The sequence below is a fragment of the Anopheles bellator genome, chromosome 1 (assembly GCF_943735745.2).
Source record: "Anopheles bellator chromosome 1, idAnoBellAS_SP24_06.2, whole genome shotgun sequence".
Classification (NCBI taxonomy): Eukaryota; Metazoa; Arthropoda; class Insecta; order Diptera; family Culicidae; genus Anopheles; species Anopheles bellator.
Genome location: NC_071285.1, coordinates 51,111,790 through 51,132,397, shown reverse-complemented (window position 1 = coordinate 51,132,397; position 20,608 = coordinate 51,111,790). Strand labels below are relative to the sequence as shown.

Below are 20,608 nucleotides of genomic sequence, written 5' to 3'. Positions count from 1 at the left end.
CAGCGGCGCAAAAGTTGCAAAGATGTTCCGGTTTGTTGTCTGTCGTTGGTTTTTTTTTCCCCGTTCGGTTTTTGTGCCGTCAACGGTGCGGACGGTGCGGAAAACTCGCCCCGGGACCGAACTGGCCCCTTGGCCAGGAATGCGACGGCGAAGGATAGGATTTTACTGCCATCCGAGACGTAGAGAGAGAGAGAGAGAGAGAGCCGCCTTCCGGACCAGGCCGGCCCCGTGGTACACAGTAACGCATAACGAGCACGATAAGTGGCTCAAAAGATGTCCTGTGATTACGTAGTTTTTGTTGTCTGCAATCACTCCGGCCCTCGTTGGAGCTGTTGTCCGGCGTCTCCGCTCGCGGTCTCTCTCTCGCTTTCCCGGCCTTTACGGATGCCGGGAGTCGTTTTAAGCGAAAGTAATCTGGGTGTCCTGGTTTCGTTCTTTTTGTAGAAGAATCCCATTTGACCGATACCGGCCGACCGGAGTCCGATGGGGATTGCGACCGACTGACGGCAATAGCAACATGGCAGCAACATCAAAAGTAGATAGAGAGAAGGAGAGATGGGGAAAGAGAGAGAGAGAGCAGTAGCAAAATAATGCAACCGTTAGCATTACTCCGGCCGGCAGTTAGAGGCCAATTTAGCTGCCGTTAAGCACCAGATTGGTCGTGAATTTAAAAGAGATAAGCAGCCGTCAAGATGACTTCGCCACACGCCCGTCAATGAGCCCTGGGAGGTCCTGCGAGGGGCGAGCTTCGACGCACGTGCGCAGGAGTATGCAAATCCCGGCCAGCACCAATCTCGGTGATGCATTAATATTGACTTCCGCGTGGCCGTCGGAGTGGCTCCTGGCAAACAATCGGACTGTCCTCCCGGGGCGCGATAAATGGACCCCGATAGGTGGACCGCTCTCTCGTGTGCTCGTTGAAGAGGGCTCAAGTGGGTCTGCACGTGGTACTTCGGTTGGCAATTTATTGGACCAAATGTGCGGCAAAAAACGTGCGGAGGTTCTGACTGCAGCTAATCGGCTAGTGGATAGAAAGAGTGACTTACGCGCAGCAGCACAAAAAATCCTCTGTCCACTCGAGCTCGTTAATTTTCCCGAGCCACTCCACGGGGGGAGGGCTACATAATCGTTCCGCTTTCAGTGGCCCGAAGTGCCAGTCATTGAAATATGGTCCCTGGAATCGGAACGATTCGTCCCGATGGCGCGTCGAACAATGTTGCACATGTTCGCCGCCGCGGGACAACATGTTTGTTACAAACCCCCGTTGTGAGTGTTTGTATGCGTTTTTTTTTCGATAAATAAAATGCATAATCCGTTGGCAAATATTTGGCTTGCAATCATCATCTAGCCAACCGATGGCCGGAGTTTTGTTTGTTGTAGGAGGTTCCCGTTTTTTGTTACCACTCTCTCTCTCTCTCTCTCTCTCTCTCTCTCTCTCTCTCTCTCTCTCTTTCTCTCTCTCTCCGATTTGTGGTCAACATGTTGACCAACCTGCCAACGAGCAGCACCGGCTTCCGGGGTTTGGTTCGCCCATTCCCGTTTTTTTCTTCGGGGCACTGGGAACAAATAAGGCGCAATTTAGTGGCGCGTTTCCGTCGCATTCTGAATTAAATTTGCTTCGATTGGGATCGGTCTGGGCCACGCCGGGACGTGATTGTCGGGAAGCGCACAAACTACTGGCGCGCTGAATGGCGGCCAATTTACCAGCCCGCGGCCAAAGGATCTCAACTTTTTAACGCACATACACAGTTCGAATTAATAAGCCACAGCTGATTATGGGCCCCGTTCTCACGATGCTTGTCGAATGAATCGTGGCTCATCGAAACTGGCCACATAAATTTCCGTCGGCGATGGCTTTGAAAGCGCCCGTATTTTGGATATCTCGTTGTAGAGCGTAAGGTGAAAAACATCCGTCCGGGTGTCCGTGACAAAAAAGGGACATGCGTAAAATTACACGTACAGACATACAGCGAATCCGAACGGAAGCACCGTAACGTGAACCGCGCTCCATCCAACACACGCGCAACCAATTAAAGGGTCCAATTCAAACAAAATTGTTCAACGCACGTGAGGATGATAAAAATTGCACTCCGCCCTCGTTCTGTCTGGGTCTCGGTCGGTCTTCGGGGTTGGCGCATAATTTTCGGAAATTGATAAAATACAAATAATATCGCCGGACTGCGGTGATCAATCCGAGATCGCGGTGGCCACGGGCGGTGGCGCACCGAAGGGCAAACGCGTGTTGATTTTTGATCTCAATCAGTGAGCCATTTCAGTGAGCTGTGGCTGTGGCCACAGCTACTGGAGCGGGAGATAAGTTGGGCAGCCAAACGGGCAGCGATTCGCGTTTGCGTTGCTCCTGGCTCCTGGTGCCATTTTTAACCGTTTCCCTGGACCACGCTGGCGATTGCTGGCCACCGAAATGGGCATCAGCATCATCATCACCATCAAACCTGCAGCACGCAGCCTTGCGCAGCGTTTCCGGAAATTCCGGGGCGCCGGGGGAGGAATGTCCGGAGTCCGGGTCCCATTATGATAATTTACACCGTCCTCGTTCATTTGGCCGTTTGACCCCCGGCCCCTTGCTGAACGCGCGCCATCGCGATGAATGAGCTTCCGCTTTTCCGATTCACACAAATTATGAATTACCACAATCATGGCGATCATCTTTTTTCCTCGCCATACATATGCGGCCCCGGCCTCCATATGTGTGAGTGTATGTGCGGGGCAGGGATGGACCGAATGTCCTGCGGTCCAGCGCGGGATTTCGATTTCGATGGAAAAAAGAAAATCAGGACCACGGGGCACGGGCCCCCGAGCCCGGGCGTTTCAAATCTGCGTGCTGGGTTGCGGCGGCGGACTGGCTGGCGGGGAAGAAAATTGATGTTTTCGATACGGTGGTGGCCCGGTGGGCGCGGGGGCCTGAGGTCGGTGGTGGCGTGTGCTTCCGGCATGCGCTCCGGGTTTTTGGAATCCGGCCGTCCGGAGATAAGCCGACGATTTAATTCAATTTGCAGACCCACGCAGGGTTGGTTTTAGTTTTTCGGTGACCAACGGCCACCGGCCATTTTTCTGTGGCCAGGGCTTCGGTCGGAAAAGTAATTTCCTTTTGGTGCTCGCCCGGGTGCGCGCGGGGCACGGGCACTGATTTATCGGTGGCGAACGGGCGAACGGGCTAAAAATAGGAAAATAGTTCGGCCTAACTGCTAACGCACGTTGATTACATTCTCGGGGGGGCCTCGGCGGGACATGTGGAGCATAGCTAATGAGTTAATGTTAAAATTCGAACGTGTGTTGTTTCCGAACGCTTGGCTTATGTGCCGTGCTACGGTTCATTTTAGGGTGCGACCCGCGAAACAAGGCAAAAGAAGTAATTTGAATATTATCCTTGGTTTAATCCCTTTATTTTATGCCATTTGGCCACCGGTTAACACGATTTCTCTGTTGACGGATCGGGTTTCGATCAAGACACGCTGCCGAGTGTGGACGAGTCCTGGGGCAGCCGTGCACGTGATGCTAGAGAAATTGGTTCGATTGGTTGGAATGTTGGGTTTGATGTTTAATTGAACGAAACAAATCTCCAATTTAATGCGAAACATAGCTCTTTTGGCTCGTTTGGCTCGTACGCTCGCAAGCAACCCAACAGGATGCCTGATCCTACCGAGAGGTCTTGGGACATCGGCAACCTGATAGCAAAAATGTATCACTACCGTTCGAACGTCATTCTGCGATGGGAATGTCTGTCAAACGGCACGGCAAGGTGTCTTATTCCCGGTCCACATCGAACCGAGTGTTGGGCCGATGAAATGGGCATTAGTGCTGTTGGTAAAGCTCTCCCAGCCAGAAAACGGGTCCTCTCGCTGAGCTGACCCCGAGCCGAAGAAAAGCACCCAACCCACGGGCTGTCTCCGCCACACGTCCTTCGAGGCTGGCCATTTCGGTCGGGCGGTAAGATTGCATTCACCGATCGAACAAGTGGCCCCAGCCCAAGACGGTTCAGTTGGGCTCTATGTGTGTGCTCATCTTTTTGTGCCGGAACCGAGGACGGCAGAAAGTAGCCCGGTGATGGTCAGGGTGATTGAAAGTACGAAGAAAAGATGTCTACGGGTTTCATCATCTTGCGCACACCCAGACAGACGGACAGGATCGATACATTGGACGGCCCGGAAGAGAGCAGAGCAATGTTAGATATTCGTTCGCAGTGTGCTCGGTTGGCTACGGATCACGGATCTTCCCGGACCGATCCGAAACCGACATGAAAGGTGCTCTAATGAAGATGAAAATCCCCAAAGATTTTCCTTTCAATTTACTGCGCTCCTTGCTGCAGGATATATACATATTGTTTATTTGAATTCTTTATCCCCGGGCTGCCCGAGGCCGGTGCTGGGGCCCCCATCAGTCGAAGATCCGCACGCAAAGGGGTTTAACAATGAGCGCCACGAAGCATTGTGCGATTGTGCCCCGTCCGATGATGCTGGTCCCGTACGTGACCGGAGCTACAATAACGAAACATATTTTTTGTGGGATTTTCCCTGGGAATTCGCAGTGGCTCGGATACGGGTGCGATAACAACTCGGTGTACCCTCGAGCTGGACTTCGAAGGATGCCATCAAAATTCACCTCCCCGAACTGCGAACTGTGCTCGGTGCATCCGTTGGTTGGAACGAGGCTTCGGTGGCTGCCTGTTGTCGGCAGGACATTTCAGCAGCTGGACGCATCGAGCGCAAAAACGCACCGTAATGCGTTCACCCTAAACCTAATTGGCACTGGGTGCAGCCGATCACAGCCCTATTAACGGGCGAAATGAAGAAAGACGCTATCCGAAATGGAATCTTCGGATTTGAGGCACAAAAAGAGGGGGGGCCCAATTCAAAGCCTCCGTATTGTCCATCGGTCAAATTGGGTTCGCTAATCGGGTACTTTCGAGCAACCATCTTCTCTGCAAGAAGCGCCCGTTTCGTTAGCCCGAGTGCCGGCCGGAGTTTCGGCGATTTGTGGAACAGAGGGCCAGCAAAGCAAAAAAAGAACCTGCCGGATTCAGGATCAGGATTGTGTGGGCTCCCGCACAGAAAGGATTCATCTATATCCCATCTGTCAATCCCGGGCTACAATCCATCTATCGATCGATCCATCCTTCCATCAATCAATTTGTAGTTCTCGCCCCGCATTACGCCCCCGGCTCCGATTCAGTGGCACGCACGTGCCCGTCACGACATTCCCCAAGTTCTTTTCGCAGTGCCCTGGGCCCGGGCAGTGACGGATGGGCTTCTTCGAACCCTGTACGCCGATTCAACGATCCGGACGGTCACTAACGACGACTGGACTGGAATGTTGTCGCGGGGCTGAGTTTGAGCCGGAGAACGCACCGTTCGCATCGCCGAATGGAAACTCCAATTTTACGCTCTTCAACCCGGAACCGGAAGAAAATTAATTGACCGGCGGTTAAGAAAGACACCTTTGCGCACTGGGAAGGTGGCAATGAATGTGCCCTTTCGCTTCCGGTGCGAGTGCGAAAAGCATGTTAACGGGGATGCGATCGGATTGACGGCCGTCTGGCAGCGAGAAGACAGTCCTCTCGGGTTTTTTTGTGTTGTTGCTCCGAGCAGTCTGATTGAATCGTCAAGTTGTCGAGCCGCTGGCCAAGGCGTTGCGTGCGTGCGTTCGTGCAGTTGACGTGAGCGTATCCTTTTTTTTTCTTCCTTCCAACAATCAACCACCGTCTATTGTGGCATTGGTGGAGAAAGCGCTGCGCTCGGAATGTCGCCACGTCGTGCCGCGTGATGGACAGATGTTGGTTCGTGAATTCCTCATTTTCCCGGAAAAATCCCCCAGGTTTTTTTCTGGCCTGAAGGGCAGGCGCAATTGTAGACGTTCTGTAGCGAGTATTGCGATTGACGGACAGCTTTCTGTTGGTCGGTTTCAGGTCACCGTATTTAACAAGATAATTTATGCCAACATCGAACAGTAAGCGAATTAACCGTAATAGCGACCCAGACATAATCCCGGCTGATTTCGAAGTAACTGCATTACCTTGTCCGCGGACACGGAAGTTGATGTTGAGTTTAATACTCCGAAGCTCTGACACAATTCGTCAGCATTTTGGCGGACCAAATTAACAGAAGTATTTTCTTCCACAAATAAATTTTTCCCCAATGGACAACGCAACCCGATCGTAACTGCACACCCGTGAGAGAAAGAGAGAGAGATAGTGCACATGCCGTGGGCCGACGGGTTTGATTCTTAATCCTTCGAATCCCAGTGCTTGCGGCTGCCACCACCGGGCGTGGATTCGGTCGCTCGGTGCGAACGATCGAAGCTTCCGGTGGTGCCTGCGAAAGCGATAAAAACATAATAATGCTTTCAATTTGGTCCACTTTCTACTTCCTTTACCTTCCCGGTTTGGTTTTGGGCGGAATTGGGCGGCCCGGGTGGTGTTGTCGCTTATCCTTGCCGGTTTTGCCGGGCAAACTCGAACTGCATCCCCGAGCTCCCGAACGGTGCAGTGCCGAAGGATAAAGTTATAATTGAATAGCGACCCCGAATGAATGGTTTTCCCTCGACAAAAGGTTTTCCCCGCGCTGGCGGCACCGCTCTGTGTGTGGCTGTGCGTGTTTCACGACAAATCTATTGTTCAAAAAGGATAATTTAAGAAGCCAGTGCCGAGTCCAGGCCAGATCCAGGCACCAAGATGTGCTTGAGCGAGCGAGTGAAAATTGAGAAATCAGTTCGATTACTTAACACTGCAACTCCGTGCGGTGTTGGTGTCCTCGGAGCCCGAAGGCAGGCAGTCCTTTTGTGTCGCGGTCCCCGCCGGAGACACCGTACTTGGGAAGGAAATAATTGAAAAGTTGCAAAAATTAATACCATTCGATTCGGGCCTCGGTGTGGCGTGTTTGAAGTTACGCCGCTGAACCGGGGACTGCTGACCCCTTACTGGCACCTTTCCATCGGTTTCGAACCGATTGGTTTTGGGAAAAGCCGGGAAAAGAAGAACGGATCAAAAGTTTCGTCCCCAAGCCCCAAAGCAGGAGCACGACGATGAAGGCTCTTTTAATTCGCTGGACAGTCCGGGATCGGCAGCCAACAGATAGCGCCCTCGCGTAATGGGTTTTTTCCCGAAGAAAGATGTCCTGCCATCAACTGTCACTGTGTTGGGTCTGGTGACGAGCGGAGTATTGGAGCAGCTATTGGTCAGTGGCAAACTTTTCGCAACGAACCACCAGAAGTATCTCGGCTCCTAGCAGTGTGGCGAAAGGTGCTGTTAAACGGCAATAAGAATGGGATGTAGAATTAAATTAGCCCTCCGATGGCGGCATTGATCCCTGTGCAGTGTGCTTGCCTGTCACTGACGATAGGCACCGAAGAGAGCGAAACTATCGATGTCCACGGTGTGGCGGCCAGGATTTGCTGGTGAAGAACAGAAAACCACAAGGACGGAAGAAAGACGTCCGCCGACGGAGACTGAACCGTGTTGGTTCGGAAGACACACAGCACATTGGCAGAGACAGCGTGGCCAGTGGCCAGTGGCTAAAGTGGTGCTCCTGGCACTAAACTCGTGGTATTACTATCTTCGCCTTCGCGGTGGGTAGGATGACTATTGACGCTGCCTTCTCACTGCCTGCCCGGGGTTGCGGCCCAATATTGGCTGACTGCTTTTCTGTGGGTTTTCTTTTCATTCCAATCGAATTGTCGCCGAAGCGACAGCGAGGATGTTTCTTCCAAGATGTCGCCCCCCCGGGGGGCAATCGTGCTATGCGATCGCCGTCTGAACGGCTTAGTGGCCGTAGTGATTAGTGGCTCGTCTGTGTCGGGTGTAAATAACTCTTCTCTTGCGAACGAAAAGCTTAGTTCCGGACGGAGCTCGGGAAAGTGATTATGGTTTGAGCTGCCGCACAACTGGCCGGATTAGGATGTACAATTCTTGATCCCCCGACGCAGGGCACCCCATTGTGTTTAGGTTGAGTTGCTGCCGTGCTGCATAATCTCTCGTCGCCAACTGCACTGACTGTTGACACAACAGTACAGCAGTTGACTTTTGTAATAAAAGTCTGACTATTGATCCACTAGCGCCGGGTTTGGCCATCGGAACCGCCAGTCCTTGGAAGGTAATTTATAATTTAACCTTATAACTTTGTTTAACTTCGTTGAAAGTCCAACGTAATGAAGTTGGTTTAACTTGGTTTGAAATCAATATTGTTCTACTCTAACTACTGCAAAGACCTGCCCATGACCCCGGGTACCCCACGCAGCAAGTTGAGTTCCGAAGCCAACAAATTTAATTCCGCCAAAAGGGGGATGGCGAGCATAATATTGGATGTGGCCACGATGGAATCCCCCGGCGATTGCGATTGAAATTGGATTGATAAATACGCGTTCAACGCGCGCTTTCAACCAACCACCTGGTAATACTCGTGATGAAAGTAGCGGAAATAAAACTAACACAAAGAAAGAGAAAATAACGAATCACTGCCACCTGTCGGGAGGCGTTCGGGATGCATCGAATAAAAGCGACGTCCCGACGTATCCACTGTCAGAACCGGGGCAACCCGCCAGAGGGCCCTCGGAACTCACCATCGTGTTCCGCCATCGATATGATTGGAATCTCCCGGCCCGAGAGCGAACGTACCGATCTCGCTCGGACATCCGAATCCCGCATTCGCGAATTCGCAATATTTTTAATGCATTTTCCAATCAGCGCGGCGCGAAAACCTGGCAGTGCAGTGCTGCTGGGTTTCGGTGAGTGGCGGCTACGAACGATGACAGGAGTGGAATGGAAAAATGGAGAATCCATGCATGTATGATGAGCCCGAATGGCGGTGAATATGCCAACGATTTTACGTTGCATGTGCACGATTACAACGTTGAAAGGCCGAGGGCCGAGGCAGCTTCGCTCTGCTAACTGCATGCTTTAACAAACGTACACAGGTGGGGTTCATAAAATGCAACAAACTCGCAGTTGGATGCGAACCGGTTAGTAATTGTCAGTTGGCATTTCCTTAAACGAAACGCGTTAAAACGGAGCCGTCAAAAATTCACCAAACCGTGTCAAACAACCGATCATCGCAGTCCCAAAAATTTGCGACTCCATTCAGTTGTGTCGTGATTATTTTCCCCACAGTAGTGCAGGACCATCAACCCGCTGTTCGTAAAAAGGAGCACCCGGTGACGATGATTGGCAATCGTCACGATCAGGCGATGGCGACGATGATGTTAATGCTCACGTTGGTCCCGAAGATCGATCCCGTGCCGTTGGCTCGTGACGATGAGCTAACCAACGGCAAACGGTTCTTATGCTGCTCCCGATGATGCACCTCATCGTGATGATGATGATGCTGGGTTGTTGTGACGGTAAACAGTGGGCGGGTTGTCCGGTGCACAAATTTGCATCTCGCCCGCTGCTCGCATTCGGTCGGGTTCGAGTGCAACTGCAGGCCGTCGAGTGGCTTCGAAAGTGCAACACGCAAACAGGGCCCCCAGAGCATGTTTGGCTGAATGGGGGCGGATGCTGCCGGCGAACGAACTGCCGACTCTCCGCTCCGACGATGCCAACTGGCCACACCACCGGAGTCGGGCACTGTTGACATTTGTTTATGATGTGCTTGGATTTTATTGTTGTTTGTTTACGATTGGGAGCATTCGTGCTGATTTGTTTGTCAGTGTGCATCAAGGATCGGGCACCGGGAATGGCAGACATGCTCAGTTCCGGACTCACTCCTATCGAGCATTGCTTCAAAGAAGAGTGAGCTCGAGGAAAAATAGGGCACCAAATGGGGATGAACCGGTCGGCCGACGACGGGGTTAAGATGTTTCGATGGATGACGGCTAAAGTCACGGCCAAATAGTCGAACCATAGGTTTACTGTGGAGCTATCGGATTGGATGGGGTGTTTCGTGCAGACGTTCCGTCGTACAAAGGACAAAGCATCTCATTGTATGCGGCCGACCGAGTGGTTGGTGAGCAACATAAAATAATAGCACATAAGGGTCTTCAGATCGCCACCCGGGCCGCCTTATCGATATGCAAACGATTAGAAAGTGCACAATAATTTAAGGGCATTTTTTCAGCAAACAACATGTTGTCGCTCCACACACTCGATGGGGCGAAGCAATTACTTACCTCTGTGCCGGTTGGTTTGTTTGTCAAACATCAGCATCGCGTCTTCAATCTGGAACGGGAACGAAAGAACAGAAATCGGTATGAAACATTGGTGCCGAACCTCTCAAATCGAAGGTCCTGAGAGTTCCCCCTTCGGTTGCTGTCAGCCAAGCAGATGCATGTTGAGCCAACCACTTTTCGAATCGTACTGCCTCGATCGTTGCCGAGAATCGCTGATGTTAATAACAAGCACCTCAGCGACAGGGAGTGAAGATGGAAGGGCATCGGCCGGTTCCCAACTTCACGCTCTGCCAAGCGAGTCGGTCGGTTGCCTGATAGTTCCGACGTGCTTGCCGTGGTCGTTTTATGCTGAGGCGCCGAGTCGAGATTATGAACTTTCAGGACTTTCACTTCATTTTTATAGACAGACCAGACCAGCGCGCACTGGCAGGAAATGGGTGGCAGACCCGCCCCGGGTTTCGTGCAGTTGAACTTGAGTTTTATTACGATTCCGTTGATCTCGACCATATTTTTCGCGTCCAGCGCTCGGTCCAGCCAAGTGCCTTTGCCTTTTACAACCCGTGCCCAGACGGGTCCGTGTCTTTTTGGGTCACAGCTGGCGTGAAATAAGAGTGAAATTGGTGGTTTTGGCCACTTATTATATTGCTTGCGCTGCTGCTGCTGCTGCTGCGCTTAAGCACCGGACCGTTCCGTCCTGGCGATGACAAACGCCGACAAAGGGTTTCCCGAGCGTTTTCTTCCCGGCCGTCCTTTCTCAGATGTTCATTAAACGCCTTAAAGTTTGTCATCCCTTAAACCGTGTTTAAGAAGTGGAAGTCGAGCCAACCACTGCTCTGTTTCCGGCCCGAAGTACCATCGTGTACTGTGTGGCCAACGAAATTAAGCACGTTGTGCCGTTCTGACTGTGAAGAATCGGCTACAGGAACATAAGTTTCTATTTAAATCAACATTTAACGGCACCGTTCGAATGAAAACATGTGTCATAAGATAAGCATAATGTTTCACCCGGGATCTAGAGCCACCTAATTGAAAGGCTAAGCTCATCTCATCGCCATCGCTGCGTTCAAAAAGCAGGAAAGTTTAAAAGACACAAAAAGGTAACCCCTCCGAAGGCCGGCCGGCTGGTGCTTTTGGGTGAACAAATTGTTTACGATTTAAAACCCCTGTCGACTTATCTCGGGCGAACGTCGGTGGAATTTCGGGGGGCCAAGCATTCGGGCCCAGGAAGAAAATCAATATCTTCACACTCTGTTGCGCATCTCTGCCCGCTGGAACCGTCCCGAGCGGGGCCGTATTCGGGAATCGGGGGTGGCTTACGCTTTTCGGAAACCCTTTCCGCTTTTGATCCTTTCTTTCGCCGGCGGTCGGCGAAGCTCAACTTCAAACCCGCTGCGGGATCCGCCGCTTCTTCTGCGGGACGCTGAGTTGGTCAAGCGTAGCCCCGGCACCAGGTCCTTAGCCAACGAACCGAAGAAAGCGGCGGCGCCGCCACCGCCACCGCCACTGCCAGCGCACAGTTGGAAAGTTTGCTTTTTGCTCGTAAAGCAGTTTCCTAAAGTGATTTCATAAATAATAAAAGTTTTCTAATTATGCGAAAAAGACGATCATCAAAAAACATCTTTAAACACATTGTGGGCAGCCGGGCAGCGAACCGAGGCCGAGGCCGCACCGTGGCAACCTGGTTTCCGGTGGTAGGCGTGCGGAGTTCCGTTCCGTTGATGGGTTCGATAGATGGATGGGGCCATGCCGGTGCCGTCTTGGGCTGGGTTGCGCCGAAGCGCAAACTTTCGTCCTCGATGCTCTGGCCAAGAAAGCGAGATGAACGAGGTCAAGAAGTCACTCGTGCTCTCTCTCTTTCTCTCTCTCTCTCTTCCGCCTGTCGGTCTTTTGTAAGAGAAAACCCGCCTGCCGTCGACTAAAAGCCGGAACAACGCATCAACCACGCGCCGGCTGCGGTTGGACCGACCGGTACCGGTGTGCGCGAGGCTGAACAGGAAATCAGACTGTCAGCGTTGGAAAGGACGTGACCAAACTTTACGCCGAGCCTCGTGGCTTCTCACCGGCACCGGCGCCCTGCTGAGAGCCTAGTCGCGATGGCTGGCTCGGGCCTCCATTTACTACTTAATACGGGCGGAGAGCTTTACGAACTATTAACGGCACGTCGCCAACGGTGGACGGGGCTTTCGGGGAAGCCTTCGTGGATTGTGTATGTGTGTGGTAACACCGGTTAGCGACCGGAGCGGAAATTATCGCCAGGCCACTCGAATTCAGGCAGGCAGGCAGGAGCCTTAAACTTAAACGACGGGCTCACGGTAAGGATGCTACTCAGGTTGAGGCGTCAACAGCAACATCAACAACAATCGCATCGTTTATGCGGGTAATGCTGGAGTTTGGCTTTGCGGTTCGGGTCGGACTAAATTCTAAATTACTCCCGAGAACCAACAAGTTCGGTAAGTGTTAATCCATACCAATACTTTTGCTAGTTGGTGCAAACCGTAGCCCTTGAAAACTACTATTTAACGACCTTTGTGATAACGGAGTGTGCTCATCGAACGAGATATTACGATCCAGAATGCGATCGACATGCTTAATGATGGCTAATGTAGGCCCGAGAACCGCCCGAAACCGGGCAGTTTGATTCGGGGCACCGCTTGTTGAGTGCCAACTTCTGACTAAGACGGGAATTCCGACACGTTTATGGCCTGTCATCCGCAGTCAGGGCCCTCCCCGAAAAGCGGTGGAACGAAGGGTACATAAATTCATTCAGCTGGGCCGAGAAGCCCCGGTCGCCGAGGGGATTGACCGCGATAAATGCACGATAGCGAACGGGATTTTATGTTTAATTATCCGTTGGCCGGGGTGCTGCTGGCTCGACAATAAAATCGACGGTCGCCCGTTTTTATGGCTCCCCCCGATAGGGGGCCATCTTCGGGCAGTCAATTGGCAACACGTGGTGCCCCCCGGCCAGCAACACCGCATCATGCCGGCAGCATAATTATGTTGGCTAACGCTATGCTAACGGTGAATCGGAAAGAGCTTCGTCCGTTCTCTAAAACTGAGAACTGCGAACTACCCAAAAAAAAACAAAAAGCGGGAGGAACCTACTTCGCGTATTTTTCGTGGTTTTTCCTCGTTTTTCCAGCGGCGGGAAAAAAACAAGAAAACGCCAAAGGAACAGGGTCCTTTTTCGAGTCGCGCCCTTTCGCGTGCGTTGTCCGCGGCACGAGAGCGCGGTAATTATCGGGCCATAATCTTCTGCTGACCCATAAATTTGGTTTTATACTTTTCCCAACGTGCCCGGGTTTCCCGGCGGTGCGGTGTTAAGTGGTGGCTATTCCGGTGTCGGGTGCGCACCACAAGTTTATCGCGCGATGGACGCAACCTGGCCTGCCGCAGCGTGCACCTTCGCGGTGGAGCGATATTGGAATAATCGGAAACGTTCATTCGTTCATTAAGGTCCCGGGTCCCGGTGGGGCCCCCACTGGCCTCGAGCCTGGGGACGGCGACCGGTGGTGGCCAGATATCCGTTTCCGATGCGTTGTGCCCATCGGCTGCTTATTTCTCGCGAGTTTCGAACGCGCACTTGATTTCTGGCTGGCGATAACCTGGCCCGATAGCACCAGCTTCGAAAGGTATGTGTCTGTTTTATTCCAATTGTGCCTTGCGTGGCATCGGACCGGAAGTGCACCCTGTGGCCAGCCAGTCGGTGCGTCGGCGATACGGCGTGGGACGGTCCAGAGTGACGTCGAAGTCAGTTCGGATTCGAACGCTCGCCAAGCGCTCGTTATCCCTTCCGCTAAATGGGAACGACCGCACTAGGCCAGGATCATGTGCCAAAATCGCATACACACGCGCTGCGTTGCGTAAGCTGGCGATTCGATTTGCGCAGTTTTTTTTCTTTCTCTTTCGTGCGCGCGTGAATGGGCCACAAAACGAAACCGGGTCGCCGGTCTGGACCGCCGGGACTTAGATAAGGCACCGGGCGTACAAATGTAAACCGTCGCACAGAGGGGTGCAGGGAAAACGTCATCCTCGTGCCGTCGTGTTCGGTCGGAAGCAAATAGGTTTATGCAGCTCTCTTTCTGAAAGTTCGGAAAAAAAGAAACAGAAATCCTTGTTCGTCCATTGAAATGGGGAAGCGAAAAAATGGCTTCCTGCCCTGCACTGCTTGCCGGGCCCCGTCCGCCCCGTCTCGCTCGGGCATACATCGTCCTTATCGTCCGGCACAGGAAGCATGATCTTTGGCCCACGCTGCACGTGGTGGCGGTGGCACTTTTGCGCTGTGTGCGGCGTGCACCCGCAGAGGACTATTACATGATTACGAGTCTATCGAGCTTCCCCCCGTCCCTTCCACTCCTGCGGGGGCCAACCGGCCGGTGCTAGTCTGCTGAAAAGATGATACCAGGAATGATAGAAAAAAAAAAAAACGAACCAACTCCCAATATTCGCTCTCGGCTTTGCCACAGAGTCCGACTCAGAGAGAGGGAGAGAGAGAAAAGGCGAACGTATCCTTTCCGCTGCAAATCCTGGTTGCAGGCAGGCTCTTTCGGAAAAGTTTCGGCCCCCGGTTTGCCCTCGCTTTTCCCACGGGATTCGCCTCCACTACTCCGGGTTGGCTGGCTGACGATATTTTAATCCATTTCGCCATTCGCCTTCCGCCTGTGCGCTCGAGGCCAAACCCGGGGATCGTGTATCCTGATGCAAGCCGGTTCGGCAGGAAGCCATGCCCGAGCAGCAGCATGTGTGCCTACGTCCGGGGCGTAGCATACTCACCAGCAAGTGAGAGATGATGGCAGCAGGATCATCGATTTACTGCATCTCATCCATTGCGGGCCCAGTGCGCCGTGGGCGCTTCCCATTAAAATACCACTCTCCTCCGACGCTCCGGGCATCCTATTTATAAGGCTGCCTCTCCCCCGGGGCGAAGATGAAGGCACACCGGACTGGTGCACCGGACGCAAAGTCTTCGCGCACGGTGTGACCTCCGGAGCCAGGACGCCGAAGCCCTCGTTTGGGGCTGGAGTGAGAACGAAAATTCAACCGAATTTCCCGTTCCCGATCATAATTTGCCGATAAGCGGAAAATTAACCCTCGGCTCGGCTCGCTTCGGACCGACTGGGGACCGTTCGATCCGGCCACCAGCAAGGACTTGATTGAACCGAACTGGTGCACCAAGGCGGCCAGCGGGCGCGAGGCCGGAAACGCCGGTTCCGGTGAGTGAAAATATGATTGAACGTGAGCGTGGCGCAGATAATCCCCGGGACTGGGCCCACACTCGGGCCCAGGACCTTCATTAACTGGGCCCGTCTTTTAATGCTATAATCACAAAACCCCGGACCCGGGCGCGTCGCGAAATGATGAGCTGCGGGGAAGTAGTTTTCATGCCCTCGGGGGGACCGCTAGCGAGCGAAGGGATTAAAATAATAATTGTGAAAAGTGTGCGGTGGTGCCCCGTTGCGATGGCGACTTCCGCCAGAACCGGGATCAGTGCCCACTTTCGCAATTTGAACATTTTAATCATCACCCGGTGGCTTCTCGGGAACCGAAATTGAACTTTGTGCGGGCAGCGCGTGAAGAATGGCGATACCTCAATCGATAACTCTGGGAAGCGGGAGACACGGGGAAAACTTCTCGTCAAGGAGCTCCAATCTCAGTCCGATCGTTGCGGCACGAAACAAAAGCATCACCTCACCGGCTACGAAATAACAAATGGCTGCCGGTAATTCAACCTCTTAATTACGGGAAAGTCGAAAGTCTCCTTGGCTCCCGGAGATAACGCACGCGCGGGCTCAAAATCCCCGGTTAACGGGCGTCGGTGCCGCAGCATAAATCATCTCATTAGACTCTGACGCCCGACGTGGGCCCCCCAGGGGACGATCGCCACCCGAAGGCGCCCTCCGGAAGTAGAAAAAATATCCGGCCCCGAAAGCGGCTGGAGGTCAAGGCGCTGGCGCTGGCGACGATAAGCATCGGGGATGCAACAAGTATGCTAGGGCCATAAATTTTAGCACACCAACCACCACCGAACCGAAACCGAACGACCAGAGCCTGCACCAAGGCAGGGCTTCCCGCCACAAAATGAAACTATTCGCTTATTATGGAAAATTCCTGGTCCCCACCCGGACCTAGGGGGACCGGGACGGGGTGCCTCGGCCTCGAAAGTCATTAAACCGAAGGCTGTAATGAAAAATAAATTACCCCCCGCCGACGGCAGGCGCGACAAAACAGTGGACAGAAAGGGTTACCGAGAGATTTATATCACTTCCTCGATGCGGTCCGTTTGTTGCCCGCCTGTGACAGACTGTTGCTGCCGATCTGAGGCCGACGAGATTCCCATCTTCGGATTTATGGTTCGCCTACGGTTTTTGGCAACGCGCAGGAAGCGGAAACATATAAATCCATTTGCCTAACCATGGCTCTTAATTCCATCATCTCAGCGAAACGGCGGCCATCATTTAATGGCTTGCGTCTTGGGAACGGCCACAAGGGAGGATTTTTTTCTGGCCCACCAAAAGTGGTGCTCTCGAAACCCCGAATAAAAATACGCCTGGACCGAGACGGATCCGACGAATTGACGAGTGGTTGGTAATTTAAAAATCGCTTCATCTCGTCACGGCACGTAAATGGCAGTGGCAGTGAAAATTAGCTTTGTCCACCACCGTTCAGTACGTAAGTTTAATGTAATTCAATGTAAGAACCATTAAATTTTCAGGCACCCTTCCATTTGAATTCTTGTTCGATTCCGGCCACAATGGCCACATGCAGCCACGGCGTGCCTTTACGTAAAGGATCGTTTCGATTGAATCCGTTCCGAATACAGGCGTTGCTTTGAATGAAATATTTATCGTTTGACGTACAGTTTAAAGAGCTGTTGCAGCTTCCAGAGAGCTTTTTGATCGACCTTCGACGTCATGGATGAATTAAAATTCAATTAGCAATGCTGAGCTGTCCGTAAGTAGGCGACGAACGTAAAAACGCCCCGAACACATCGAATGCCATCTGTCGCAGCGAAGAACCCTCCCCCTGTCGGCAGAAAAGCTAGTGGCTCGTCAAACTGGGACTTTGACTTTTACAGAGCCGACTCGGGGCGGACCGTGTCGGGATTTAACGGGAAATAAAGCCGTGGCGAAAGGACAGCAGGGACGGCGTACCATGCGCTCCACCATGCCATGCCTCCATCGGCGCTCGGGTGCCCAATAAAAGTGTCTTGCCCACCGCGTGCCCGGAAGGCATACGGAAGTTTCCACCGCGGTCTGTTTTGTTGCTCTGCCAGTCCGGTGCCCGTAGTTGTTGTAGCAGCACGCGCAAATCTGTTTTAATCAGCGGAATTTAAATAGTCAATTTAAACTTTCCCATTTACTTGCCATTCGAGGCATTAATGGCGCCCCGTCTTCGTTCTGGCATTGCGAGACACCCACAGACAGCGACACCGGACTGGATTTGCCGTATGCATGTTAAATGGTCTGTTTTTCTTTGTTTTTTTTTTGGCTGCACGAAACACCAAGTTTTGTCCGTTTCCGTACCCGACAACACTTTTCTCGTTTCTCCTCGTCCCGAATCGGCAATCGGAAAACGATAAAAAGCAGACGGCGGCAGGCGGACAGGCGACAACATAAACCAACCCCAGGTGACTTTGGCAGTGAAATGGATCGGAACGAACGCCGCACACACCGGCCAGCTCAGGCCAGGTGGACTCGATCCGGTGTTCGATCACAAAAAAAGGCCCCGGTGAAATGGAAATTAAAAACTTATGTCATTTAGTCCGGAAGTTGCCGTTTTTGAGGTAGCCCCGGGTCGGGTGGCTTTCGGGTGCCTCAACGGGTAACGGGTTGTTTCAAGGCGCGAAACAAAACACCTCTCGCAAGTGTCGTGCAAGTTTACGGGCCGGCTCCGTTCCGGAAACATTGAAAGTAACGATGGGCAGCTCAACATGGATTTCGATTCAGTGCCGACGGATTATAGTAATCGAAGGGAACGCCCGGAACTTTCTAATTGAACTGCACAGCTGAAGAGCGAGGGCACACATAGTTTAACAAGGCTGTTCCACAGCGATTTTGGCGAAAACGTTACTACAGTGGCTTTGTGAGTTCGCTTGATTTATCGTTACTGTTTGTTACTAATTTTGCAAAAGAACCCCATCGTTGGTAGCCTCGGAACTGTATCTCTTTCGTTGCCATTCTCCGGCAGAGCCTTGACGTTGACTTAAGGTGGAAAGTCTGCTGTCTCTGTGTGCGCCGCTGTGCGCCAACTTTTTTGCCCTTCTTTCAGTTTCTTCAGTTTTTCTTTCCGATTGGTCATTTCTTGACAACTCAAGTTGGCTCGTACGAGGCAAGCGAGGAACTACAGTCGTTGAGTTGGTGCTGGGGGACAACGTCAATCGGACAACAACATCGGAGAAGTAGTGAAAAGGAGTTGGATAAAAAAGCAGCAACTTTGCCGCTCGCTATCAGTTTCATTTGCAATGCTACTCGGCAAGAAGCTACTCAGCCCGGGGTCCGGGTGTCGTTGTACAACTTAAATGACTTTTTCTTTCGTGACTCTACGTCTCCTGTTCCGTTCCGTGGAATCTATTTAGTGCCGGTTGGGCCAGCATTCAAGCAGCAGTCACAAGTGGTAAGGAGACATATTGTATCTCGTGCTGTCCTGCTGCCAACCGGTTCGCTGTAGAGTGTCCTTGAACGGGTGTAGGGCTAAAAGATATTGACACCCAGCTCTTCGCTCTATTATTATGCTGCCTAAGTCGCTTACAGCACATACAGGTAAAGTGAGCAACTGAGCATTTGAAATGATCCACCGGCTCTGCCTAGGAAACAATGGGGGGATTTCTGGTTACACTCCTATTACATCATCACGATGCCAAATACCGCCTAATGAACGTAATAAAAAGTCATTTATGCTCCTCGGGCCAACCAGAAAGCCCGGCCAGCAACGGCAGCAGCGCAGTAAGGCGGAAACAATGCGTCATGCAGAGCATAGTTTATGTAATCTTTCCTACTGCAGCTCAAGGACCTACCACACAAGAGCCCGAGGTCCGTGCTCGTATGTGTGTGTGTCCCAAGGGGGCCCCACCGTTACGTAAGACAGTGCCATCAGCCACCAGAAAGACCAGACGTGTAAGGTTAACTAAAGATTAATCCGCCAGAAGGGCCCACGATGCTTCGCTTTACTGCTGCTGCTCCTGCCGACGACGCTAATAGTCCTTGGGAAGAAACGCGGCCACACGCGTTACCGAGCGCCAGAATATATCGACGTCATATTTTAAGCATTGTAATTTATTTCATTTTGTCATTTCCGCACCTCGCCCGTGCGCGCGCGGGTCGGCGGTTGTTGTGGGGTCCGCCTGCGTTCTCCCAGGCGTGCTGGCGAAAGAAATATGGTTACAGTTTAAGATAGATAAAAGCACTTGCAGCGCGAAGCGAACCGTGTGCGCAGGAGTAACCCGGGCCCGGGGGCTGCCGTTTGGTTGGCACCGGTTTTGATAAAATCTTGCCCGACTGCGGATGACAGGGCCCGAGAAGGACCGAGAAACCGACGGTGCCCGGTTCGGAATGCACCGTTCCTGAAGGCGATGGCTCGATGCCGACGCCTTTGGGGAGTAAATAAATTTTACCGAATTACCTTCAGATTCGTTGGCCGAGGCCACGGGTTCGGGGTTTTTTCCGGGTTTCCGGGCACCGGGAATGGCGGCTCAGGTGAACGCAGAGATGAATTAACGACACACTTTAGAGCGGACCGGAGCGGGCCTCTCCGGTGGGCACTGTCAGCGATCCAGGACCCACCACCACCCAAGGAAGCCGTAGACCATTCTTCATTGGCACCCTTTTTCCGGGTGGTGTAAGAAGAAGTGGGCCCGTAGAAGATCCTTCCAAGACAGTCCGGGCATTAGTTTATTACGGGGAAAATTTATAATGCCTTCCCACACACATACCCACGCAGAAATGGTAGGCGCGAAGACGGCTTTCCCCGTTCTGCTCGGTTCGCCTCGGTGAGAAATGGCATTCAATTGTATGCACATCTCCACGTCCACGGGCCGGAACACACACAGCAACGCTCGTCGGCAGTTAGAGTGCTGATTGGCATCTCGTTCGGCCGAAAGCGAGACTCCTTCGCCAAGCTCACGTCCGTTGAGTTATGGGGAGCCTTTCGCTGGCGGGTTGCCGCTGGAAGGGTGGCGCATTAAAATGGTGGCGGCCCCGGTGCCCCACTCTCTGGTGCCGCCGCGAAAGGGGAAAACGGACGCACACATAGAGGGCCGTGGGCACCAGGCACGTGCCATCGCAGGTGCAAATTTGGAGCAATTCATCCCCTCCAGGTTTGTTTGGTTCGTTACCGGGGAAAGGTGAGCCCGAGGGCCACGTGTAGAGAAAGTGCTGGAAAATGGTGGGAAAAGTGCCGAAGAAACGAAAATAAAAACGGTAGAGAAACACATCGAAGAAAAGGGAAATAAAGAAAAATGGTACGACGAATGTTAATTGTATGCAATTTTTCATCT

The 20,608-nt window shown here is 52.5% G+C and overlaps 1 protein-coding gene across 1 annotated transcript in view; it reads right to left on the bottom strand.

The window, feature by feature from the left end:
* The window catches only part of LOC131211011 (RNA-binding protein Musashi homolog Rbp6-like), a 279,444-nt gene that overhangs the window by 61,230 nt on the left and 197,606 nt on the right, over window positions 1-20,608 (bottom strand). The window contains exon 3 of the mRNA XM_058204350.1: window positions 10,117-10,165. Coding sequence (XP_058060333.1) covers window positions 10,117-10,165 — 49 coding nt within the window. The remainder of the gene's footprint in view (window positions 1-10,116; window positions 10,166-20,608) is intronic.